The sequence below is a fragment of the Monodon monoceros genome, unplaced genomic scaffold (assembly GCF_005190385.1).
Source record: "Monodon monoceros isolate NGI ecotype Baffin Bay Population unplaced genomic scaffold, NGI_Narwhal_1 Super_Scaffold_14, whole genome shotgun sequence".
NCBI classification, from domain to species: Eukaryota; Metazoa; Chordata; class Mammalia; order Artiodactyla; family Monodontidae; genus Monodon; species Monodon monoceros.
In genome coordinates this window covers 70024627-70051606 of record NW_021703770.1, presented here as the reverse complement: position 1 = coordinate 70051606, position 26980 = coordinate 70024627, and the positions used below count along the sequence as shown (strand labels likewise).

General features: G+C 39.4%; 1 protein-coding gene across 1 annotated transcript in view; it reads right to left on the bottom strand.

The window, feature by feature from the left end:
• The window catches only part of TOX (thymocyte selection associated high mobility group box), a 297352-nt gene that overhangs the window by 123160 nt on the left and 147212 nt on the right, over nucleotides 1–26980 (bottom strand). Inside the window, exon 3 of the mRNA XM_029222730.1 lies at nucleotides 10892–11134. Within this exon, the coding sequence (XP_029078563.1) occupies nucleotides 10892–11134 (243 nt within the window). The remainder of the gene's footprint in view (nucleotides 1–10891; nucleotides 11135–26980) is intronic.

Below are 26980 nucleotides of genomic sequence, written 5' to 3'. Positions count from 1 at the left end.
TTAACTATGCATTGCATATAAAAATATGAAAAATGTTAATAGTGTAATATGTTTTGGGGCTTGAATAATATTTTATTAAAGACAATAAAGATTTTGATTAAAAAAAACCCCAAATCCCTTAAATGTTAATAATACTTTTCAAATGTAACAAATCTTGAGAAAGTTTTTTGCCTATCCTGAATTATACAAAGGAGTTGAATCCTCCTTCTGTCAAATAGTACTTAGATTTCCCTGGGGAATTTGTATACCCCCTTAAATTCAGAGAAGCTCAACATATCAACTTTGTTATTATATATCTATCAAAATGTTAAATATATTTATTAGGTGTAGAAAAAAAAAAAGACCTGTTCTCTGGATTACTATGGCATTTGTGATATTGTAAATGGTCGAGAAAAGGAAAGATGAATCTAATATTTTAACCACTGCCCCAAATGGTTAAAGACTCTGCAGCACGTCATACCTTTTCTCCAATGGAGTGTGTGTTGCCTCTGGCAGAGAAGTGTATATGAATGACTAATCTAAAACGACAAATATTATGTTCCTGTAGGTACTGTTTGTCCACATAAGAGAACTCAGGACTTTCAAACTGGAAAAAACTGAAATGGAAAAAAAAACAAAACCTGCTCTTAAAATGTTCCCATATGCTCTAGATAAGAACAGTTAATGAATAATGAAGGAAGTGGTGTCTTGGAGTGAGACTGGTTCATTGTTCTCCTGAAAAGCATTTTAGACTAATTCTCCTATGATTCCATGACTAAATGGATTTATAATGCACCACTTTAATGTTAATAATCTACTCGCCCAAATCAAGCAAACAGCAAGACAAAGATTGAATCATTTTGTGATTAAAGAAAAAAAATCAACACTGGTCATATGAGCCAATCTTTAACAAACATTAATTCTCCACATTGTTCCTTCTGCCCCCAAGATTTTGGGGGACTAGGCAGAAATTTGTTCCTTTAGATGTCTTGTAATTTTGCTGATAATTTTTCTCCATAAAAATAGCTCTACTCAGAAAATGAAACTGTTCATCTAAAAAAGATCAACTATACATTATAATTAATTATCAAATATATCAATTTAATAGTGGTATGGGTTAGGAATGATTAGTAGTGAGTTGATTAAGTGTTAAGACTACAAAATAGATTTAAGTTTAGGGCTCAAATTCATTTAGCTAAATTGAAAGTATTATAGCAGTCTCGGTGCATTTAGACCCCACAACACATGATATTACACTTTTTTAAAGCTGTAATATTTGTATTATTTTAGAAGACTACACAACTTAGAAGTGTCAGCAAAAAAAAAAAAAAAAAAAAGAGCAATAATGATCCTGTACTTGTCTGGGGAAAATTTTAAGGGTTCCACTGGGGACAAAGGAGTTCATTTATTGGATCAGAAATAGTTATCGAGGTCCTACTATGAGCCGAGCACTACTTATAATATTGTTATTAATGATTTCCACATGGAAGTCTGGACAGCGAAACCAAGTGAGCTCTCAGGGTGTCTAGGTCCTCTTTTCTGCAAAGAGCTTGCCAGGCAGAGGGAGAGGCAGCAGAATTTTTCCCCTCCGCCGGGGGTGGGGGGTGGGACACGGCCTGAGTGCTAAGCCAAGGGCCAGGCAGGGAAGGCGAGAGCCGGCAGGACACGCGTGCCTTGCTCAGCTCAGGGCCTGACTTAAGTCCAGGCTTGACCCATGAAGTGCTGTCATTCTTACTTAGGGTAGAGGGGTGAGGGTGGAACACTCCTCGGACCCGAAACTAGGAGGAGACGCAGACAGCACTCCTGGACCGGGGTGGGGGGTGGGGGAAGGGCCCAACGCAGGAAGCACACATCCCACGGAGCCTTCAGGTACACGATTTCTCTCCTGAACAGGCTTCCTCTCTCACTTGCTGTTTATTCTTCTCACTCCCACCTCTTTTTCCTCTAGGCCCTGTGTTGCGTTTCCCCAATTCCCCCTCAACACTTTAGGAAATATTTTATTAGCAACTGGAGGGTGCAGCTAGTGACTGAAACTGCATTGCCAGGACCTGGGGAGTCTCGCTTATGGGCCTACTTAGAACCTATTTGTCCAAGGACAATTAGTAGCGCATAGCTATATTTTTCTTCCCTCTCTTTGTTTGCCAAGTGCTATTTAAATAATGGATACCTAGCCAGAAAAAAAAGATGCCTTGAAGAGTAACACCATGATGTCCTTCCCAGATGTTTGCCTTTAGGATGAGAAATGAGTTACACAGAAACAAGATGGGGAATTGCTGGCTAGATACCAATACAGTAAGGGACACATGCTGTGGGAGTGATCGATGGTTCAAAAATCAAATATGTCAGCAATCGATGATGCTATTAAAGAGACTACCATAAAATGTCCATGTGGGGACAGAGAAGTATTTGAAAAATTCAGAAATTAATCTGCAACCTCAGGCAACGTCTGGAGCTCTGCCTCCCATTGTGGTCGGCATTCCTTAAAATCACAAATTAAAAAAAAATAGTTAATTTGATGTAAAAGTTGAAAAATATGACCTCTGAGGAAAGGTTAAAGGAATTGGGGTTATTTGGGCCAGTAAAGCACAACTGCAGGACTGACTTAATAATGTCAAAATACTTGAAATCAACTGTTCTTCAAGCATTCAGATGTCTGCAGCGGACGCAGCAGAGTGAAAGTGCAGTAAGATACTTCAGTTTAACTTTAATAAGGAACTTCCTGGAAGGAATCTAAATCTCTTACTGCAATTTAACTTAACGTTACAAGGTTAATTAAACACAAACAGACTACCAAGGAAAGCTGTGGAATCTTGGCTCTTAGATCGAAAACCACGTATCCTAACTGGTTTAGGTTTACTTCTGTCTGGAATTAAGAGACTGGATTGAATAACTCCCCGAGTCTGCTTACAGTATATTATATAACCGGTCTTATAGCTTTCTGATGTCTTCCGCGCATGGGCGAGGCACTGATCCACATGAACACTAGGGGTGAAGAAAAAGTACAGCAAGCCCTACATACGAAGTGAACCTTGAGTTTTTGTACTTGGCATAAGAAAGGAAAAGTGTTATTTTTAAAGTGACTCCTTTCCTGAACGCTATTAAGGAGAGCTCTAGTTTGGAACAATATTTTATTACAGCACTAAAAGATAGTCCCAAACCATTAGCATACTGAGTCCACTGAGCTACTTATCAATACTACATTCAAAGTAGTCTGTTTTGAGCAAAGAAAGGGCTTAAGTAGAGCTTAACAACTAACCACCACCAACGCTTATTTTTAGACTTATTAGGAATCTGACATTAAAAAAAAAAAAACCCAAACCACACACTTTTATTATATATGGTAAAAAATAAGAACAAAAAACAGCCCATTTTTTCACAGTATTACAGTGGTTTAATACATTGCTCTCACGTGCTGCAATATTCAAAAAAGGATAATTTGTGAAAAAAATGGCTGTAACTGCTAAACATTTAATGAATTATGGTATAATTCTAAATAATTATTCTGCGTCTTTTTTCTTCTGTCCAAGTGGGCAAAATCGTTTCTTTTTATTGCTTTTCTCCCCCTATTTCTTAAAGAAAGAAACAAACCAGGGTGACATCCATTCCATTTTAAGCTAATGCCTCTATCATTTCATATCTGAATGGGGCTGATATCATCAGCTCCTTCGTGTCCCAAAAGATACTTAGCTCTAGTCCACTGTTACATACTTCATGCATTACATGAAATAGGATAGCTCCAGATTTTGAAAATATTTATTTTAAAAACAGCAATCAAATTGTGTGTAATCACATTTTCTGCCTGGCTTTGAAAGCTACGTTATTCAATATGCCAGTGGTCCTTTCCATCATGGCGACATATTAGCAATTCATGCTGCTCTCATACATCTCACTTCCTTGATGTACAGCACTCCCTACAGACCCAGAGAAACACTCCTGCTTCAGTTCCGTGTGTCCTGCGCAGTACCTACCGAAGTGATGGTTGTCAAAACAGTTGTACAGTGGCCTTTGAATGCAAAGTGTGCCATGACTGAAAGCTTCAAATGACAATAAATCGGAGTATATACATTATGCTTGCTTTTGTTGCCTGGAAAAACTAAGGCATTCAGGAAATAAACCCCCCAATTTTATTGCCTTTTAACATTTTTTTCCATTTTAAACTCCAGAACTGGAAATTTGAAGCATTCAAAGAAATTGAAATTTCCTTTGTTGCATTTTTCATTGTAAATTTTCTATACTGTGTCATTAGGAACCACACTCTACAAAAAGCCCAGGTTCTAAATGAATCCTTTCTGTGAGGCCATTCTAAAACTTTGCACGGTTTTTCTTTGTATGAAAGAGCTTCTGTTGCCTGCACAAAGAACAAGCGATCACCACATATATCGGCCAGGCAGGAGCCTTCGATGACTTTATACAAGGTTGCATTTTGCCTTTTACCAGTCCGTGGTGAAACCCAGCAGTGAATGTGCCAGGGTGGAGAGAAAAAGGAGAGGCTCTTGATTTCAGTTTGTACGAATCAAAAGATTTTTCTTAAACCATGAATACTTAATATGAACATTTTCTTATTTTACCCTTCTCCCAAAATAGCTCTGTAGTTTCTTTTTAACAACATGAAAGCAACATCACTTTCTTCTTAATGGCAGAACAATATTTTCCACTCAAAAGAAATGTTCTGTCCAACAGGTTCAAATATCTTAATAACCGATTAGGTTTTGGGGTGGGGGGACAGGTAAAACACTGAGAATCTAGTCCAAGTGATGGTGGGAAAAATGACTAAGTAACTAAAGTGACAAGTTGAGTGAGTCGTGACTCTGGATCACAGTTGTGTGGTCGATAGAGAATGAATCATAGGAAAATGCCAGCCCTGGAAAGGGCCTCAGAGATCAACTAGTTTTGTGGTTTTCTGTCTTCTTTGGGGGCAGAATCCTATGTTCAAGGGAATTTTTACAAGAAAGGTGAACGAGTGAGATGAATCAGCGCAACACCGCTCTGGCTGATTCCTGGCTTCCCCTGGCTCCGCCTGATCTAGTCCAACCCCACTGGTTACAGACAGGGTGCAGCGAATTGTCCACGGTTAACAAACTTATCCCAGGCAGGGCCTGGCCTTCCAGACTCTCATTCCAGTGCTCTTCTAACCAGATTCCACTCTTGGAAAAGCACAGGCAGTCAATTATCCACTATCAAAATAACTCAGGAATTTTGAGAGAAATGGAACTCTTGCATATTGGGCCGTGAGTGGCTGTTTAACTTGGACCTAGAGAATCAGAATTAGTTGGCACTTGTTCAACAGTATATACTAATAGAAATTCGACACTGTTTTATAGGCTGGTCTTGGAAAATATGGACTTTAAGACAATGGACTCTTTTTTCAAGTGCCAGAAACCTTACTTTTTGCAGGAGTCCTGACTGACTACTAACACATAAAATGGCACAGGCAAGAATATACAAAAAGGAAGTGGTGGGAGATTTGGGAAGGAAAAACTGTCACCCTGTGTATGTTTCGCCCCTGTATATGTTTATGGCAAGTTTCAGAAGGCAATCTAGATTTTCTACCCTGGTGACCTTTTTATCAGAAAGGGATTCCCACTGAATATATCTAGCACCTACTGTGTGACAGGCACTACTTTACAGATATTAACTACGTTAATGCTACAACAGTATGGGATTAAGTGTCTTATTATACCTATTTTATAGGTAAGGAAACTGAGGCACAAAAAGGTTATGTAAGTTGCTCAATGTCATGCAGCTGGTTTAGGTCTGTGCCAGGATTTGAACTGCGGTAGTTGTGGTCCAAAGATGTCAGTTTTAATCAAAATGATGTGTAAGAACACTCAGTAGAAGGTAAAGACTTCTTTGGTGACTAGCAGGCTTATTGCCTTTTTTTCTTTTTTTGGACAGATGTGAAGAAGATTAAGGATTTAAGTATAAATAACTCTTTTGGAAAATCTTCTCTCATGCACTTTAACTTCTGCAAAAGAGTTATACATATACAGTCTTGCTTTTCACATTTTTTTTTAGCAAACATGTAATAATGCTTCCTATGTGCCAACCAATGGTCTAAGCAATTTTTAAATATTCATTTCACTCCATGAGGTAAGGACGATAATTTATCCTTGTTTTTCAGGTAAGGAAGCTGGGGTGTTCACTGGTTGAGCCACAGAGCAAGTCTCTTAAGTACCCTGAATCTCCATTTTTCATTTGTAATATTGGGATAATAATACTCACTCAGATATTGATTTCTAATTACAGACTAAATTTTTTACATCTTATATATTAGAAATTTGTTGGTAATGCTTATAACCAGTAAAACTGTATCACTTATGTTGCCAGTGGGGATAAGAAACAGGTAGATATAAGAAAATTTAAATTTAAAATAAATTTTCAGAAAAGATTATATATTATACAAAACAGCAACATATATAACATATAATAATGCATGTATGTTAAACATTACAATAACCTCTAAAATATATACAATATCTAAATGAGAATTAAAATATTTTCACCTATTTGATCCATTCAGATTCTAAAATTCCATCATGTGAAAATACTAACACAAAGATCTGAGCGCCCTACTAACAGAAAAAGTCTCAGCTTTAATAACACTGAAGAGCTTCTGGAAGATAAAATTGACGACAGTTGATCCTATACATAAATCTATCTAGGGTGGCTCATACTTACAAGATTTTAAAATCTACAGCAAGTTCATTATTTAGAATCCACAAGTGTCAGCTTTTATTGGTTGTTCCCAAACTGTAGGTGACCTTGAAAGGAGTTATCAGAAAGAGCTCTGCAATTTCTAGGTGGGAAGCTTTTACTTCCTGATTCTGTAGCCATTATTTCCTCGTCTATATGAACACTGATAACCTAAATTGTGCACTATTCCATTTCATACATATATCATAAATATAGGGGCTTCCCTTGGTGGCTCAGTGGTTAAGAATCCGCCTGTCAATGCAGGGGACACGGGTTCGAGCCCTGGTCCGGGAAGATCCCACATGCCGCGGAGCAACTAAGCCCATGCGCCCCACTACTGAGCCTGCGCTCTAGAGCCCGCGAGCCACAACTACTGAGCCCACGCACCACAACTACTGAAGCCCGCACGCCTAGAGCCCGTGCTCTGCAACAAGAGAAGCCACCGCAATGAGAAGCCCGCGCACCGCAACGAAGAGTAGCCCCTGCTCGCCTCAACTAGAGAAAGCCTGTGTGCAGCAAGGAAGACCCAATGCAGCCAGAAGTAATAAATAAATAAAAAATAAATAAATTTATTAAAAAAAAATATATATATGTCAACAACTGATAAACCAATCAATCATCTGGTTAAATTTTGTGATCGCATTATACACGAGCAAAGTTGCTGGGAAAGAGTTTTAGTCAGTCTTTATAAAGACACATGAAAAAAGTATCTTATAGACCTAAAGTTACTTCAAAGAAAATAATCCTTAGCCCTTTTTAAATATAAAATATGGCAATATGAAGAGTTGTTCATCTTTAGATTCATTGATTTGGGAATGATGTGCAAACAACTTAAGAGCTCGTATTTCTGTTCTCACTGTCACCACCCTGTGTGTCTGCACACTCCTTGCCTGAGTTACAGCAACAGAGGGCTCCTCAGACCCTACGCAACTCCAGTTTCCTGCCGCCGCGATCCCTCCAGAGAGACGCCAGAAGGATTCTCCTGTGACACTGCTTTCATAATGCTTTTGCCTTGAGTGAAAACAGCCAGTGGTTTCTTACACTCCCTCATATCAAGCCCACAGTCCTTAGTGATTTTTGAAGCCTTTTGTCAAATCTCCTAACTTAAAATATCCAGCCTGCTTTTCAAATGCTCTCTCTCCTAGATGCCTTTTCTTTCCTTTCTGTTTGTCTAAATCGAAACCATCTTTCAAGACCTGACTGCCATCCTACCTTTTCCACTAAGTTTTATAAACTACCCAAACCAGATGACTATAATCTCTTCCAACCAGGATTCCTACTGGGTTCACGGCCAGTAAAATTGTGTTTAGCCCTTCTCCTGTCTCTAATTGCTTGATGTTTCACTCAAACTGTTTCATACGTGGTTACATTTTTTTCTGTAGTTTACAAGCTCCTGAAGCACACTGACCGTATTTTATCAATCATTTGAGCCCTTTCAAACATTTAGAGCACAGAAGGCATTTAAAATGTACACACTGATGAGTGGCATTCTAAACACATGATAGCTCAAAATAAGATTGGAGATGCCCCTTGTTTCTCAAAGGAATTAGTAGACTCCAGTAAAGTCGGCCTTTCCAACTTTATTAAATTTCTATTGCAACTTTGCAGTATTATCAAACTCTGGCTCTCGCAATCCAGTCAGAGATCCAAGCCTTGAGAAAGGACTCTTAAAACAAATTTCATCTCCAAATGTACTTTCTTCAAGACCACGCTGGCTTAAAAAATGGGTTTCCTGTAGATTTAATGTTAAATCAACATAATTAACTGGACCTACGCTCTCCAGGATAGTAGCCACTAGGTACATGTTGCTACCTTAAATGTAATTAAAATACAATAAAATAAAAATCAGTCTTTCAGTCACGCTAGCCACATTTAAAGTGTTCAAAATAGCCAATGACTATTGCTACTGGACAGCATGCATAACAGAAAAGCCATCATCACAGAGAGTTCTATTGGACAGTGCTGAAGCCTATCCAAAGTCTCGCCAAAACTTAATTTGTTGGAGCAGCTTTTTACTGACAGCATAAAATGCTAGGACCAGTACTGTGAGAGGCAAACTAGATGTCCACCTCAGAATACGGTTTGGAGGTACTGGGAAGTCTCACCATCCTATGAAAAGCCCAAATAGACTCACTTTGCCAAGAACTGGAATGGAAATTAGAGCTTCACTCGCTTAGTTTAGGCTGAAGAGGGACCCTCTGCCTTGTAAAGTGTGAAAAGTTCCAAGGGAAATACCATGTTGATGGGAAAATACCGAAGTCCGGCTTCTGACAGTGGGTTGGGTGGAAAGGAGCATAAAGAATTAGGATGAGCAGAGGCTCCTGACAAGGAAGGAGGGAAGCGTAGTAGAGGAAGGGCCTAGAAAGTGGTGCTACACAGCTGCGACTAGATCCAGTCCCGAGCACATCATCTGAGGGTGGAGTGACTTAGCAAGGGCGGCAAAACTGGGAAAATTCCAGGTGCATGTATACTGAGGTTGCACAAGCATCTCTTAAAGAGTGAATGGGGAATTGGGAGGGTCCTGGAATGCTAAGAAGGCAAATTATATAAAAGAAAAAGGGTTTTGAGACTAAAACTATATAACTGAGTATCTCATTATCGTCCTGTGGCCCAACTTCATTAGCACATGAGGAAGAAGCACAGAGGACAAAACCGGTATTTTATGTGCTGTGTTCGTCCTTCCTCTCCTTCTCAGTGAACAGGGAAGTCTATAAAGCATGACATGGACACCTTATTGGCTCATGAACTGGGTCTGAAGGCTTAGCCCCAAAGAGGAATAGGCACGTGATTTTTCAAGGTCACTACTTTGAAGTACAACATTCATCAGATTTACACACTTAGCATGTTTTCTAAAAAATCCATCTTCCATTTTATGAAGCCACGGTTAATACTCTTAGGATAAATCTATACAGGTGGAGTATCATCTAAAAACCGGGACAATGGTGTCGAGTTTTTTGCTCCCGCTGGTGCTGGGAACAAGTCCTCCCCTCTTGTCCACCCAGCTACCTGCCAGTTCTGAGGAGAATTCTATACCCTACTATGGCCTGTGACATTAGGCTCTGGGCTTCATTCCCCCAAAGCTACTACGGGATCTCTTTCCACTCTCCTTTTTCCCCCCTTTATGTTCACGATTAACAGAAAAACCTTCTTGTGAAGTCATTCAAGTTAGAGATACATCACCAAATGATTTAGGTAAGTGATAACATGAAACGCTTTCCTATCAGAAACAACATAAGATGAGCAAGTTAATCGATTTGTTCATTGTGAATATGACAGAACTGTTCAGTGCCTTATAAAAATGACAACAGAGGTGGTTGGACTGTTAAGTGATTGAACAACGCAAACCAAAGAAAGCTCATTAGAAGTCACTGTTAACCTGAGAGAGTGTCTCGTTACATGGTAGAAAGCTCTGCCCTTGGCCATATACTACTGGCAATATTCTCTACTCCTTGAGATATAGACAGAGAAAGTATTAAGGTTTTAGATGACATAAAAATCAGACAGAAAGATTTTATGATGTCAGTATTTCTCAAGCATGGGATACTCGTTAAAAATACAGACTCTTGGACTTCCTGGGTAGGGGCTGGGCATTCACTTTTTGCTAGTCTTCTGGGTGATACATAGTCTCACTAAATTTGAGAAGTGTAGAACATTAGAAGATTCAAAGTGACAAACAAAGTCCAAGAGACAGAAACACTTCAGTAGAGATAAATTTTGATCACCCAAATTATACCTTCAAAATAAAGATGAAAATTGTTTTCTTGCTTTCCTATTATATAAATTGGTGGAATTTGAGAGCAGAAAATAGGGCAGCAACCAACTTTCACAGCAGTTCCTAGAAGAAGTGCGGATCTTGCTTGTGGTGAAGAATCCTGCACTAGATGAGATGTGGCACCTTTATGATAACTTTTTATCTAAAAGCTAACAAGACATTTTGACCATATGACCACACATTCAGTGTCAAATAGTATTTAGGACTTTGGGTTATAAATATGAGTGATCAAACATGTAATTAATTGATTTTTGCCTTGACTTAAATGTAAAATGGAAAATTGCTTTAGGATTTTACCGGATTTATGGATTTAGGATTTCATAGCTAAAAACGATTCTAGTTTCAGAAAGCCACGTTACGATGATTGAAAGCTTCTCACGTTAATTTCGACCTTGTCCTCGCTGTGTCCCCTGCTCCCCCACCACCAATCAGTCAGCAGACCCTTACCACAGAAATGGAGTTGGGAAGCAGCGCTCCGTCCTGTCCCAGCATATTGGAGACGGTGATTTCAGGTAGGTCCATGTTTTGTGGATGAAACGGTAGCAGGCCATTATGGTTCATTGGGTGACACAGAGAGTGGTAACCAGGTTCGACCTCATTCAGGTGCACCAGCGAGTGGTCGGGGAGGGAAGGAGGAGTGATGGGTGGAATGTTAAAGTCTTCGCTTTCCAGGCTTGGACCAGGGTAGGACTGAAAAGACAATGGTGATATTGATGCAAATTATCATCCCCTTCTTTTCATCATGGTGAACAAACACACATGACCCTTTCAGATATTATTACAAGCATCATTAAGGATTTGGCAAAGACACTGCAAACACTCAGATTATCCTGCTGCAATTTCTCTATCATGCATGGAAGAAAATCGCCTCGAAGGCATAGCCACTTCTCGTATAAAGAGTGCCACCATTAAGCAGTTTTATTGTTCCAAGAAGCTGAACTCAAACAGATTTCAAAGGTCCCATTAAAATGCTCCAGAGTTGTAATCTAGCTGAATACCTTTTTTCATGGGAATTGTGGGGAAGGAAAGGCAATTTATAAAATTAATATTTGATCAAACATGTTTCATGGGGCTCCCTACTGCTCAGATCATGAGATGTAATAAAACGAATTCCAGAAGTTCTAAGGCAATTGCTTCTGGGTTTTGAAGAGCTACATGCTCACAACTGACAAAAAAATTTGGTAAAGCAGTAGCTTAACCATGTTGCATAAGTGTGACTTCAGAGAAAGTGTCATATATGAAGATAATGCCATTAAAAGCTATTTTTATCATGAAGATTATGCCATCAAAATAAAAATGAAGATGGCTTTCTTGATTTCTGACTACTCACATTTATTTGATCTACCCCTAGAAGGCAGTAAATAATTCTGTAATCATTTAAATGCGGTTCGGCCAATTTTGAAAGGCAAAATTACACAAATATCATTATAATACTAATTTAGGAATAAAAGTCAATCAGTAAAATAAATAACAACATACGTGGGGCTTTTTCTTTTAGAAAGTAGCTTTTAGATAAAACAGGAAGGGAGGGAGCAAAGAAGGAAGACAAGAGTATGTGAGGACACTCCTGCTTACAAATAGAATGTGGTAAACATGGAACATATAAGGAGGAACTGAATAATAAAATATTGTTACCAATTCATATCAAAACACAGCAATACTTAGCAGTCTTTAGAGAGCAGGTGCCATAATACGAAGGAAACAGAGCGGGTCCAGATAACTCTCACAAGCCTATCTTTCAAAGTACGCGAGTCTCCCTAGCGTCTGAGCACAGGGGTAGCAAGGACCGGCTTGTCTGGCAGCAGCACGCCTGCTGGAGTGTGCGAGATTGGAAATGAGCAGACTGAGGGTAGGAGCCAAAGAAAGGAGTGTAGGGTATTCACAGGGTGTTCAGCCAATCAGCTTCATGCTCCTGCTTCCAAGTGCCTGGGGTTATTTTTTTCCAGATGACGTCTATTTGTCTAACAGAAAGAAAACCTTCAAGTTGCACTTGCTAAATGTTGTACAAGTTTTGATATATTTGTTTAGGTTTTGTCAGGAGACACGCTTAAATGAAGAGCTACTTGGAACATCTGGCATTGAGACGTGGTCCCGTAGAGGCACGTGTGGGTTACAGACTGGGGGCGTATGAAGGGAAGATTTAATTCATCTCTGCAGATAATTTTTCTTAAGTATCTAAAGTTCTGTTAAAAGAAAAAATCACCAGCACTAAAAGTTCAATCATAAGTTATCAAAATTTCCTGTTTACAGTATCTACCTCTTGTCTGAAAAATATACTAGTGCCCTGTGTCAAAACAGCAAGCTTGATTAAATTCTCATTTGCCTAATATAATTTAGACCTTTAATCTGTAGACCTAAACCATCAGCCCCTGGTACAAGTATTCACATAAGAAGCATAAAAGACACAAAATGGTGGGGGGTGGGAGGGAGAGGAAGCACACTTATTAATGCTGGCTTCGTAGAAAGCACTGTGTTGAGTCCTTTGACTATGCTGTCTTCATTTAGCCCTTTGTCTTCAATAATCCTTTGTGTAGCTATTATTACCCTGTTTTCCTGAACAGAAAATTGAGAGTTTGAAGTTAAATAACATTCACTTAGCTGGTAAGCAATCGACTCAGTACATCTGAGGGATGGATATATGGAGGAAGAAGGTGTTTTTATTTCTAACACTTCCATAACTAGTTTAATTGCTATTATTTTATTAAGTTGAATGATACAAAGTTGCCAATACTCAACTGTTTTTGATCAATAAAATTTCACAATTTAAGAATTAGTATTAGCATTAGTATCAGGTTTTTCCTCTTCCCAAATTCCATCCCAATGCCCATCCCATTAAAATCAAATATTTACCCTAGAAGAGCACAAGTATTCATAATTTGTCTTTCTGTCAACATTTCAAAGGCTGAACTTGTTGATACCTATCTTTTAAGAAGTTAATTGACATCTGTTTGAAACCTTCCTGAATAAGATACAATTAATGCCAGCCATAAAGGAAAAAGATGTTTTTAACTTTATAAATGACATTAAACCTCTGAAATACCCAGGGATAGTCTACCTATGGTGTACTATAAATTCACATTCTAGAATTTCTCCAGCAGTTAAATCTTAATTTGTGGTGTTTTAAAGGAAGGTTTAATTGGTATCACTTTACGTCCAGTGATAACAATTGTACTGCAATTTAACTAAGCTACATGGTTTATTTTCATGTAATTACACATTAATGTTATTTAATCCGTGCACTTACATACCAAAACCACAGATTCCACAACTTAACTGGTAATGGGTAGTTATGTGGATCAAGAATTTTAACAACAAAAGGTTACTTAGTAGCTTCTATTCTTCACATTAGAAGTCATGAGATGGTTATTTGCCAGGAGCCTATTACAATGTAATCGATGCCATATAAAAGTATCACGGTAATTGTATAAATGTCAAAATGTCACAGAACTCACAAAAACTTCAATGCCAGACTAATTACTAATTATTTTTTAAGTTTGGAAGTGAATTAGCTAATTCTTCAACATTGACTTCCATGGCATGACATCTTTATTTTGATTTCTTAAAACCTAATAAGTTTGACTTAACCACAGTAAGTTATATATTAAGAGGCAATTTGCAGTTTTGGGGGTGATGTAACAATCGCATATGATTCAGTATTTTCCCTCATTCCCCATGAAGCTGCCTGGTTACAATCAGTGTTCAATGTTTGTTGAATGAATTAACAAATGAATCACTGAATGAATGCATACAAGAAGAAATGAATGTGAAGATGACTCTTCAAAGGCGTGAAGTTTATGACTATACCACTGTTATGCCATGGGCTTGAATAAATACCCTGTATTCCCAAGAATGCACTGGCTAGATGACAGCCTGGTATGGAATGCTGATTGCTCAGCATGTTGGGAAGCCAAAAGTACTGTATCCTGTTAAAGATGTAAAGGCTTAAGCAGCCTGAGAAAGGCTGGGGTAGGGTAGTTTAGTGTCCCTCTCTGGCTGTTGATCTGTCCCCCTGAAGTGGTTTGCACTCACCATCCCGTGGTAACACAGAAGTCCCAGAGGATTCCTAAGGGCGAGTTTGGGGCCCCCTCGCTCTCAGAAGTTGTTGGAACCTAATCCCTACTGCAGCTAGCTAAGGACCTGGCGGAAGCCTTGGTTCCGCATCAGGATCCCTTGGGGATGGCTACCAGCAAGGGCCTCACTAGACAAGTGGACAGAGAGCGCATGAGAGGGTGCTCTGAGCACAGAAACAGGGACATTGGTGATGAGACCAGGGACTGAGTAGTCAGAGAAGCTTCAGTGAAAATCATTCCTTGCACTTTCTCCTGATTCAGGGTCCTTTTCTGATTCGGGCTTATTTTCCTCCTTCAAGTCTCAGTGAGGCCAGGTATTAAAAAAAACTTTCATTCTCCAATTCTATTGAGACCAAAGATCATTTGATCCTTCCTAAGGCCTTGCATATCCCGCTGAGACACTGGGCTACTTTTTTTAGCCTGAGTGAGAGACCACCAAGGAGTCAGTCCATGGCTTCTGAGAATCTGGGGGGCTAGGCTCCAGGCTACAACGCTGGAGAAGAGCAGGTATGGCCTTTCAAGGCGGCATCATCTTCCTTATCAGCCTTTCGAGTGCCTCTTACGCCTCCCAATCTAGAATCTTCTCAGCGCTGCCTCTTCCCCAAGAAATGATAAAAGTCAATGGTGACCATCCACACAAATGAAGAGAAAGTACTTAGGGTTAACGGTATGAAATTCAAGGCAATATATTTAATTTTATCTTGGATCTTCACCATGTTAATGAAAGGTAAACTGGAAACAAAGCAGCATGCAAAGTGATTTGCTCTAAACTATAGCTAGTCTGCATGATCTAAGTGAGTCAAAGACCTCAGAATTCTATTACTGTTACTCAACCAGATTCTCCCTGATCCTAAGTTACTCACTGGTCCTAGACACAGGAGACTCTCCTTCTGTTGCTGGCGCTGGGATACGGCTCTATCCTAGAGGGGGAGGCTCTGTGAGCCCCTGTGTGTCCAGGGAGCAGAAGCCAAGAGTCGTGATATGTGGGTAGAATGGGCTGTGCTTTCACGAGGCTTGGCTAACGCTGGACTATATATGAACTTCTCAGAGGCCATAAGGGGACTGTTGGAAGCATTAAAGTAGTAATTTCAAAATTATCCTCCTCAAGAGACTATTTTTATGGTTCTAAATAATAGATCCAGTGACTGTTTCAAGCCATTTTCTTGAACCCTTACCATTGGCATTTGCATATTTAGCTACAAGGTGCTACATCTTTCTCTGATGAGGCGACAGATCTCGGACCGGTTGAGAGTACTTATAATGCTTCCTCAGTGACTGATAAGAAGGCCACGGAACATGCTGGAAAGACTGGAGGCTCTGGAGTCCAGCAGACAGGGCTGCTGCAGGCTCTTTGAAGCATTTGTCAGTGTGGGTTCTGGGACAGGTTTCTCCTTTGAGCCTCAGTTTCAAAACCTGCTTTATGGGGTTCTTATGAGCATGAAGACAAAAACATAAGATAGGTAAAAAGCCTAATAATATATGTCTGCCACATAGAAAGTTCTTGATAAATGGCAGCTTTGGCATAGCTATGGTTATCGTTAAATGTGTTTATATATGCCGTGGATTGGGTCATGTCTGAGAAAACAACTATAGACCAAATAGGAGAGGATTTAGACATCGTAATAAAGGAATTTCAGTATATTTGCCATTGATCAGACCTCATATTGAAGCAAAGTGTAGCCCTATTCATACATAATGTATTCATTTAATTGCTCCCCATAAATAGCATTTGTTTTTATTTTAATGGGATTAGATTGCAGTTTTGAAATTAAAGAATAAAAAGATAGTGGGAAATGGTGAATAGGCGACGATGCTGGAGAGCTCAGACAATAAGGACCTCATGTACAGAGGGCCACAACTCTGATTCTTCAGAGAGCTCTGCTGCAGGCTGGCACCCAGGCTGATCAGTTCCTGACAGTTCCGTCCTACTGACCCAGGTAAAAGGCTAATGAATGTGTGAAGCAGAATTTCAGTGTCTAAGTTTGCAACAAAAGCTATATTTGCTAACATACTGTCTTGTGTCCGAAGGAAAACTATATTCCCTGGGAGACCGCTGTCAAATTGCTGATCAGATGGTTTGTTTTTGAGACAAGAATCAAGAGTCGGGTTAGGAAAGTAACAGAAGATCCTTCCGATCTGTTTTGATTTGATCTTTTGGGAACCTTTCTAGCCTCTTGACTAAAGCCATTGTCCTTCCCCACGTCCAACCACCTCCAGCATCCCCAATTCAGTGAAAAAGGAAGGAAAACGTCTCAATTTCTGGACGATCTCATTCCCCTGCCTGTTTAATGACATGCTCACATTTCTTTTTCATCATTTTGCTTTACATATTCCATGGCCTGGGTATCCTGTTTACATTATTTTCTCCTTCTGCAATCCATACTTCCTTTCACTACAGCCTGTTCTTATTTTTTATTCTTATTCTACATTATTACATCTGGAGGTGGGATGTTAATTAGGCTGATTTTTCTTTTGACTACAGAGAATTTATGTTTTTGTACTGTTTAGATAGAGTGTCAATATATGCTGACTGGGAACAAATAATGGGAAATCTCTACTGGATTTTGTCTTTTCTTCTCTTCTAAAAATCTAGTTTCTCCACCAGAAGGGCCTTGTATTTGTGGGGTTTTGTCCACATATTGCAATCATTATACAGAGTATTCAATCTTTGGTGACAAGAGGTCCCATAACTCAGAAGAATTCAAAAGATATCATCTTGTACATATCTTTAAATTATGTGATGGCTTCATGCAATCATGCACACACTAAAAATATGGCTATGGTTATAACACTGTAAAATATGTTTCTCATATAGATCTTTATCTGAAAGATAAATAAATAGCACTGCCATCAAATTTATATGAAATGCCTTAATTTTTAATCTATAACATAATTTCTGAAAGTTCAGGATAGAAAAATGCCCATGTTTAAACATGTTTCATCTTGTATTATTGAAAATTCTTGTTGCGTAATTTAAATAACTGAATGAAAAGCAAAGTAAATTGGGTTCATTAGAAAAATAATAAACTTCCTCTGCATGTTTTCAGAAGTTGATATTGAATGTAATGGTGATTTCCCTAGGAAGAGTTTAAATAGCATCAACATTATCTCCAATTTCTTTTGAGAAGACCTTCAGAAGTAGGTATTTTTCAGATTCTTTTGTTTCTGCATGAACAAGCGTTGATAGCGTGAAACTATAATGTATTACCGTGGAAAGCTTTGGTCTGTTACATAAATCATCTTAACACTCGGCAAGAATTGTCCAGCAGGTGCCACTGATGTGCTCAAGCCAATGATCCTGCAAACAATTTTTTTGTCTTTCTTTACATGTTAGACAATAGCAATAAATCATCTTCATTTAAAAACACACAATGTACTAATTTTTCAAGCAACAGTTATCAAAATGCATTTTGGGTAGAACGTACCACATTTATTTTATTTGTGCTCATTAGTTTTTGTAACCTTATTAAGTAAAAGGCAATGAGAGCTTCGTCATAGAAGCATTTGTTGTGTACCTACTGTGTGTAAGGCATCCCACAAAGTATGATTTGAGATACAAAGAACTATAACAGCTTGTCATAAAGGAAGTAAATTAGAAGAGATATAAAAACTTAGGCTTCCAATAAACAGCATGTCCGATTGTCAAACTAAGTGATATCTGAGTGTAAATGAAAGAGGAATTATTTGAAGCTGGGATGATGGGGGGTGGGGAGGTTGTTATAAACAGATTTACCCTGATAACAGGACCTGAAGATCAGACACTTCTGCTGACATGCAGTAGGTGATGAAGGGAAGACCACAAAACTGACAAATGAGCGAGTCCAGACAGTGCAGCAAGGAGGTTCAACATGGAGGTCAGGTCTTCAATATCTAAGAAAACTTCAAGGGCAAGATTGAGCCCACCGATCAAAAGAAACTTTGGGGTACTGAGCCCAATGCGAGCCTCTGTTGGGACTTGTTTTTATTGGATCATTGAGAACCAGGGTGCAAAGCCTCAATGAGACCAGAAAACAGGGTTAGCTTGAGGCCGCCCCAGAGAGTATCTGACACTGGGGCTGGGTTTGGGAGAGCTCTGACCTTGAGCTGGGGTTAACAGGCTGAAGCTTTCAGGATCTGTGGGTGTTAGGGCAGTGGGCCGAGCACTCTCAGATCAGGGGTGGGCAGGGCAGGGAAGTCCAGCACTCTTCTGTGTGCCATGACTGCTGCTAGGGCCACTCTTAAAAAAAAGTTTCTAGAAAACAAATAATGTGGCCCCCCCCACCCCCCAGCACAACCCCAAACCACACATGGACGATGACTAGGGAGAGCATATTAAAGTGGGGAAGCTACTTCTGAAACCCTAGTGGGGGCCCCAAGGATGTTCCGGTAATAGGTCATCATTCTGTATTCAGTGTTTAAAGGGGATAATTAAAACATTTAAAATTTCATTGCTTAGCATAGATTTTATGTACAAATGCAGTCCATCTTTTTTTAGTTTTCCAGATGTCTTCAATTCTCACATTGAGTTCTGAGATTCAGTTCTACAATTTTTGGGGGGTTTATTTTATAAATAATACATGTTAATGAGTGAAAAAGAAGAAAATATACATGAAAAAAAATCACTCGAATTCAACCACTCAGGAAAAAAAAACACAAACCTACACTATTAAAACATGTGCATTCTTTCAAGAATCTTTTCAGTCCATATTTGCTATCTTGTTTTGGGCTTTTGTTTTGTTTTTAATAAAGCTCTGATTTTGGAGCTAGAAATGCTATACGCAAATCTCATCTCATCTCTTAGCAGGTGTAGTTACTTAATTCTTCTAAACCTTAGTTCCCAAATCTGTAAAGTAGGGTTGATAACAGTATTCAATTCATTAAGGGTATATCAGGATTAATTGAGATAAATGAGATAATGATTTACATTATTATTACAAATTACATTATTATTACAAATTATTACAAATTATTTAAATTTGAGTAATATACTAGCTCATAAGAGCTATCAATAAATGTAAGCTATATTATTATACCATCATATAATTTAACCTGGTCACTTAAAAGGATGTGAATATTTTTCATGTCAATAAATATCATCTATTACATTTTGTTTAAATGACTACATATTATATCATTGTGTGCATGTTCTGTAATTTATTCCAGTTTCTTATTACCAAACATTTAGGGTATTTCTAATTTTTCTCTGTTATGAACCTCACTGTGGTGAATAACCTTATGCATTTTTTTTCTTAGGATAATGTTCTAGAGTTCTATATTTATGCTCAAATGAAATTACAGAATGCTCGCTCGAGAGAAGACCTCAGACACTACGCTCCCACTTTGTAGATGCGAAAAATGTGTAAAGAGGTTAAATGATTTGCCTGTATTCAGAGAACTAGCTGAGCAGAGGGGAAACCCATAGCATTAATACATAGAATTTTTTACATTTCATAATTGAATAAAATGCATCGGGGTTTTTTTTTAAATTAATTAATTTTTGGCTGCATTGGGTCTTCGTTGCTGTGCGTGGGCTTTCTCTAGCTGCGATGAGCGGGGCCTACTCTTCATTGCTGTGCGCAGGCTTCTCATTGCAGTGGCTTCTCTTGTTGCGGAGCACGGGCTCTAGGTGCACGGGCTTCAGTAGTTGTGGCACGCAGGCTCAGTATTTGTGGCTCACGTGCTCTAGAGCGCAGGCTCAGTAGTTGTGGCACACGGGCTCAGCTGCTCCGCGGCATGTGGGATCTTCCTGGACCAGAGCACGAACCCGTGTCCCCTGCATCGGCAGGTGGATTCTTAACCACTGCGCCACCAGGGAAGCCCAATGCATTTGGGTTTTTTTTTTGTTTTGTTTGTTTTTTTGCTTTTTGTTTTTGCGGTACGCGGGCCTCTCACCGTTGTGGCCTCTCCCGTTGCGGAGCACAGGCTCCGGACGCGCAGGCTCAGTGGCCATGGCTCACGGGCCCAGCCGCTCCGTGGCATGTGGGATCTTCCCGGACCAGGGCACGAACCCGTGTCCCCTGGCATCGGCAGGCGGACTCTGAACCACTGCGCCACCAGCGAAGCCCGCATTTGGGTTTTAATATACTATTTGAAAGCATGTACGGCCTTTGAGCTTTAATAAAATTTTCTTTTTTAAGAAACCTGTGCTAAATTGATTTTTGCTTATGGTCAGATTCTTTTTGCTAAATCATATATAGGCAGCCAGCATGGAATTAAGCATTCAGTGTTGGCCTATTTTTATATGTACATATTTTTATGTAAACTTTAAAACACACACTATATGTGTTTATGGCCATTCTTTTCATTTTTTCCCATCGTACAGAAATCAGTAAATGTTGCATATGTAAACCCACATTCTTCATGAAAAAGCCAGATTAGCAGAGGAGCTAAACAGATGGCCTCTGCTCTTGGTCTGGCTCCTCCCACAATCAAGAGGGCCAGAAAAAGGAAAGATCATCATTCACCGACAGGCAATTCCCACTGTTTGGATCTTTTACCAGGAAGCAATTGCAGTTGGATCCCTAGGTATCTGAGGACCATCTCGCTTCCTACAGTCTTTACCAAGAAAGCTTATGCTGAAGCGGAGCTGAAGATAGGGGCAAGGGAAAAAAAAGACGAACAATTGGAGATAATTTCCGGAGTTTAAAAAAGATAGAATTCCTCCTCCTTCGGTTTCCCAGGAGCAGGATCCCTGAGAAAGCAGTGGAAGCGGTGCGACGTCTGTGATGGAAAGACCTCCTATACTTTGTTTATCTTTTGGTGGAGAAAAGGAAAAATGACAAGAAGGGGAAGAGTCCTGGACCCAGACAAGGAAAGCAATGAAAATACAGAGGAAAAGGGGACAGCTATGGAGGCAAAGGTTTGGAAAAGGCTGGAAAAGAGGGGAAAGAAGGAATCACCACTTTGGATAAAAGAAGCCAGGGACTGCAAATAAGCACCTCACCTCTGCACAGCTTATGTGTGTGTTTGAACAAATATGAAATTGCTGCTTTGGTAGGGAAGAGATGGTCAAATATTTGGTTCAACCTGCTTTTTTTCAGAGTATTCCCACGCACGGTAACACATGCAGTTATCCGAATACTAACAAGGTCTGAGGTTAGCACATCAACATTTTGACCTTAAAGTTCTAAAATACAGTGAGGCCTTGCTGCCCATGGATGGAGTCTGACTTGGGCATTAGGCCTTTCCGGGCCAGGAACTTAGCTGGGATATGTACTATCTTTTTGATGTTTGGCCAGTCCCTCTATCATTATCATCCTCCAAGAATTGTTGTAAGGATTAAATGAGATAATGAGTGCAAGGCCTTTGCTTAGTTCCTTACAGACACAGGTAGCTGCCAACTGACAGTTGTTATTATTATGGATCGACTTCATTCTTTACCATGGAGGTAGGGGAGTGCTAACCTAAACTTCCAGCCAAGCAGAAGCTTCCTACTAAAACTTACCATCGTCTTGGCAAGCAAGACATTTAACTGAAGTCAGAGCATAAGAAATAAACAGCTCAGCGCTCACAGTACAGGTGAGTTCAGGCCTCCCTGAAGGCAACTTCCGTACAGGGCACTGGCCCTGCTCTATCCCTGCCCCCAGCTCCCCCTCCTCCATGGCCACCCTGGTGTGTGAGTTCAGAAAATAACTACTCACAATGGGCTTAGCTATTCTTGAATGCAGGACTTCTCCTGAAATGCTAGGAGGCCCAGTCACATCCAAGGAAGGCTTCATTACTGGTCTCAAATCATGACCCTCAGAGCCCTCCTGAGTTTCAGACCAGGATGTTCTATTTGAAAAATCTGATGCCAAAACCAAGAAGTCACTTGTTTGACTTTGCTTGCAACAGGATCAGTGATCATAACTTACAAAGAGGAAGGAGTGTATGGAGAGCATTTTCCAAGATAGCCACCAATTACTCTCAAATCATTAGGATTATAGTTAGAAATTTTTATGTCCAAACTGCGAAGTAACATAGATCAGAAAAAACACAGGAGAAAGAAAGAAAATGTGGGATAAAGATGAAACTGAAACTCTGTGTTTCTGGGAAGTCCAGCTAAGTCTGCTCTAAAACCAAGGAACTGAAACTGCAAAGGGAAACTTGACACTTTTTTAAAGGTGTTTGGGTGGCAGGTGAGGATATGAAGAAGGTGGTCTCAGAAGATATAGGGATGGGTGGAAAAACAGCTTTTCTAAGCCTCAGTGTTCTTATACTAAAAATGGGCAAAGTCGCTTCTACTTGACATACGGGCATAATGAAATTTTAGTGTTTGTTTGGAACAATCTTAAAGTGTCTTGGAAGTAGAGTTGGCATGGACAGATAACATCATTCAACACATTGCTATTCTTAACTTGAATATCATACCTATTTTTTAGACATCCTTTAGTGACAGGTTTATTATGAGTGATAGAAAAAAAACCTAACACATATATATATATATATTGCAAAATTTAACAGGAAGGATCATTTAGTTTTTCATCACTGCTCATGTGCTAAAGAAAAACAGCTGCAAAAAAATACGATTCTGAACAAGCTAAAGGGCTGTTTTCAAAACGTATCAAAATCAACTGTATAACTGGTCAGGCTGTGTGTTAGAGTCACAGCACCTCTTGCTGGTGCCTAAATGTCTTGGTGTCACTTGACAGCTGTTCACTGAGCAAACCATCCTTCACATGGAGCTCGATGTTTTTGGAGAATCTGTTTTTGTCACACATGCTATTCCATACAGATAGTTTCATAATTTTTATCACTGAAATGCATTTGCCTAATGCTTGAAAAAACATACTATTAGACAATTATAATAAAATTCTCAAGCATACTCAGCAACAAACATTTATTTTCTGAAATAAAAAATGAGTCTTGCATTCGCAAATCCCACAGCTTGGAAATGTATATGATACACAACATTTAACCTGTCAGCAGCCTCATTAGTGTCAATGAGTAGGAACTGGCAATCAGTAGATGGTGTGCTCTACATGTGTTTGTGTTTTAAAATGTTCCCAAAATAGCTCTGCTAGAGAAGTTGATATAAAACACTTCTACTGGACAAATGAATTTCACTTTAGATTTTACTGTCTACTTAAAATTTTTTTGAGGAATTCTGTTTCTCATGTAACTGATCATTTATAGGTTACAGAGTCGATACCCAACTAATAATAATAATAATAAAGACTGGGTGGGTAAAAAATCACCTAAATTTCAACCATACCAAAATGTAAATGATCAAGAAAATCTGCAGAAAGACTAATGTGTGCTTGACTATCAAGAGCCCTAAGATATATATTTGCATGGCGCCGGTATTCAGTATCCATACAGCTATTAAGACATTTTTATAAACTGTATGAAATATGTGAGCTATTTCAAGATATAATTCTGAAAAACAGATTTCCATGTAAGAAGCCAATTTAGGAAGAAAACAACATAAACAATAGTAACTTGTGTGCTCGAGTGAAGCATCTTTTTAATTTTGAGTAATGAAGATGTCAAGCCAAATGCTAGAGTAGTTTAACTTAATTAGGTGGCCTATTTTTCCAGGCAGCCTTTCATTTCCCATTGAAAACTCAGCTTGTATGCAAGGCAAAAGAGCAATTTTGTCTGTAATGAATACCTCCGGGACTGCGCAGAGTAATCATTTGAACGTTACACTGAAGACTGGTTTGAGTAACTAGTTTGGGCTTGTTAAGATGTCAGACTTTGCTGGACTAACTAGATTACTCAAAGCCTGGCAGCTTTGCTATTTTATTGGGTGAATGGTCAAAAAGTCAAGCTGACCTTACTCCCGAAATTTCTGCCAAAAGGAACCAATCTAAAAGTAATTGGTCTAATTTATAGTTCAAATTTATGTCACGATCATGGAAATTTTATGGCCTAAGTCAAGAGATGTTTTTTCCAAAGTGCTCTTAAAAAATATTATACTTTCCAGGCCCTGTTGTCATACCTCATTTATATTCTACCTAACCCTGAGAATTTTCTCATTAGGAAAACATGTAACTAAAAATACAGATATAGCTATTAATATGTTTGCAAACCTCAAAATATTACAATTCTAACAGTAGATTTAAGAGAACACTGCACAAAAAAGAACTTGGAAAGTCCTATTGGTTCTGCTGCCATTATATTGCATATGACAAATAGCAATCCGATATTATTGTAAGAATAAATGCCTGTTATTATCTAGTCTATTATCACATTAGTTCTCTGAGTCTTGGACTTGAAATAATCCTCTGAGGAGACAGAAGTGCTGGTGTCTTTTGTTAATGTGCAAGGTGCTGACACCCAGGAGGAGGGGTGCTCCTGGAATGGAATGGGCATGGCCAGATTTGCTAAATGTCTGCACAGGAGGGCTGAAAACCATCGCAAGTAGAAGACTCAAAGAGTTAAGGTGATTGAAACATGTACACAAAATAATGCTGCACACTTCCAACGTGTCGGGCATCATCTAAGCACAGGAGATCCAGAGAGAAAGAAGGACACAGTCAGGTGGGCAGGCTACATGCCACAGCAGGGCAGATGTGTGCCTCGGTAAGTCCAACCAGATGCTGGAGAGGCACGGAGGTGTGTAAGGAAGGAAGGAACATGGACCGTTCAGCAACAGCAAGAGGAGAGAAGGAAAGATGGAAATGAGGTAAGATGAGCTGAGTTAATGAGAACCTTTGAGGTCCAGAGCTCAGGCAGTAATTACACAGAAGGAAAAGAGGAGACAGACTCAGCAGTGATGCAGAGAAGTAGAGTCAGAACTACCTGGGATCAACTCAGGGCTGAGAGTGTAAGGGAAACTCTTCAAGTTTCTGTCTTGGGTGACGGGGCTGGGGGTGGTGTTAACTCTCACGACTACAGGCAATATAGGAAAAAAAGAAGTTTGGGGTGAGGGAGTGGGCTGGAGGTGATGAATTTCAGTTTGACGAATGGATATGTTGAGTCTGAGCTGCTGTTAGGGACAGGTGCCCAGGGAGGTTAGAAATCAAACCTGAAACTCACATGAGAGCTGCCCTAGATGGCGCTCTTCAACTTTTCCATTCAAGATGGATGGTACAAAATGCACGTTAGATGCTTAGTTGTAAGATTCCAGGAAAAAATAATATTGCTTTATTTTATCATAGTTATTTTTAATCTTGAAATTTGAGGAACCAGGTAAGAGAGACAATTCCAGTGCAGGAAGAAAAAAGAAGCAGAGAAAGCTGATCACAACCTGAAAATAATCTAAAACAGGATCTTAGGTCAGGACCTGTAATACTTAGGGTTTACTAGGATGCGCAGAATTAACAACAAAAACTAGTTCAAGCTTAAAGGATAACTGTTCATGGAAGGAAGGAGGATGGAAGGAAAATACGAAGAAGGGGAGAAGGAATGAAGGAAGCAGGGAAATAAAGAGGGAAAACAAGCAGAAAGAAATGGTTTACTGGAGTCAAGCCCAAGGTCAAGGAGGAAGTGATTTATTAAAAAACATGGTTCAATCAAGTAACCAAATCTTCTCCATGATCTGACACCAGAAAAATCTTCTGATTTTCCCTGTCAGGTGATTATTTCTTGTGTGTATGTGTGTGTGTATATATATATATATATATACACACACACACACACACACACACATATTAAAAAAAAAACAGTCCTTCTCAATCTTTTCCACACAGTTCCTGAACTGAGACACAGGTGAGAAGTGAAGAGTTCCTATGTCCACGGAACTGGTAAAGAATGTTGCCAGTGTGGGTGGAAAGCATGGAATGAATAGGTAGTCGTGGAAAATGATATTTTTGTAACTTCCATAGAAGAAAAAGAATGAGGAAAAGAAAACTGGAAAAATAAGTAAATAAATAGATAAATGACCTTGGTGCCATAGAAAGTTCCTATCAAGAGAACTGGACTCCTGTTTCCTTTGATGTACTTAGTTCAAATGAACATTTATATCTTGAGCATAATCAATCACATATAAGGAATTACAGAAGGTACTAGAATTGTAAGGGCTGGAGAAAGGAGCTTGAGTTTTTCAGGGAAAGAGAAGGATCGATCCCCAGCATGAGTGGGCCTGGGCTATTCTGGAGAAGGGGCAGAGCTCCGGTGGGCAGCCCAATTCCCTTCCACCTCCTTGTTGTGTCCTTCGGCATGTTGGTCAATCAAACATGACACGTTAAGAATGACAAAGGAGTGTGTGATGGCCAGTGGCCCCTCCTCATGTCTGGCTTCCCTTCCATTAGCCACTCACATTTTCCCCCAAACTCTACAGAAGGGAACCTGCAAGTTCATGAGGTATCAAGCAACACGGGCCCCCTTAGCCAGGGTCTAGAAACCCACAAAGAAATCTTGCATTGCATGGTTCAAACGCTACCCAGAGTAGGAGAAAGCTAAATGGTCTCTAAAGCACTGAGTGGCACACTTAGGGCTATCATAGGAGAAAACAGTCAATATTCTAAGAACGAAGCCGGGAGAAGTGGAAATGTCATGGGTTTTTATTGCATACTTGTCAGGCTTATTACAGGGTGGTATATTCGATGTAAAAGCTGCCTAT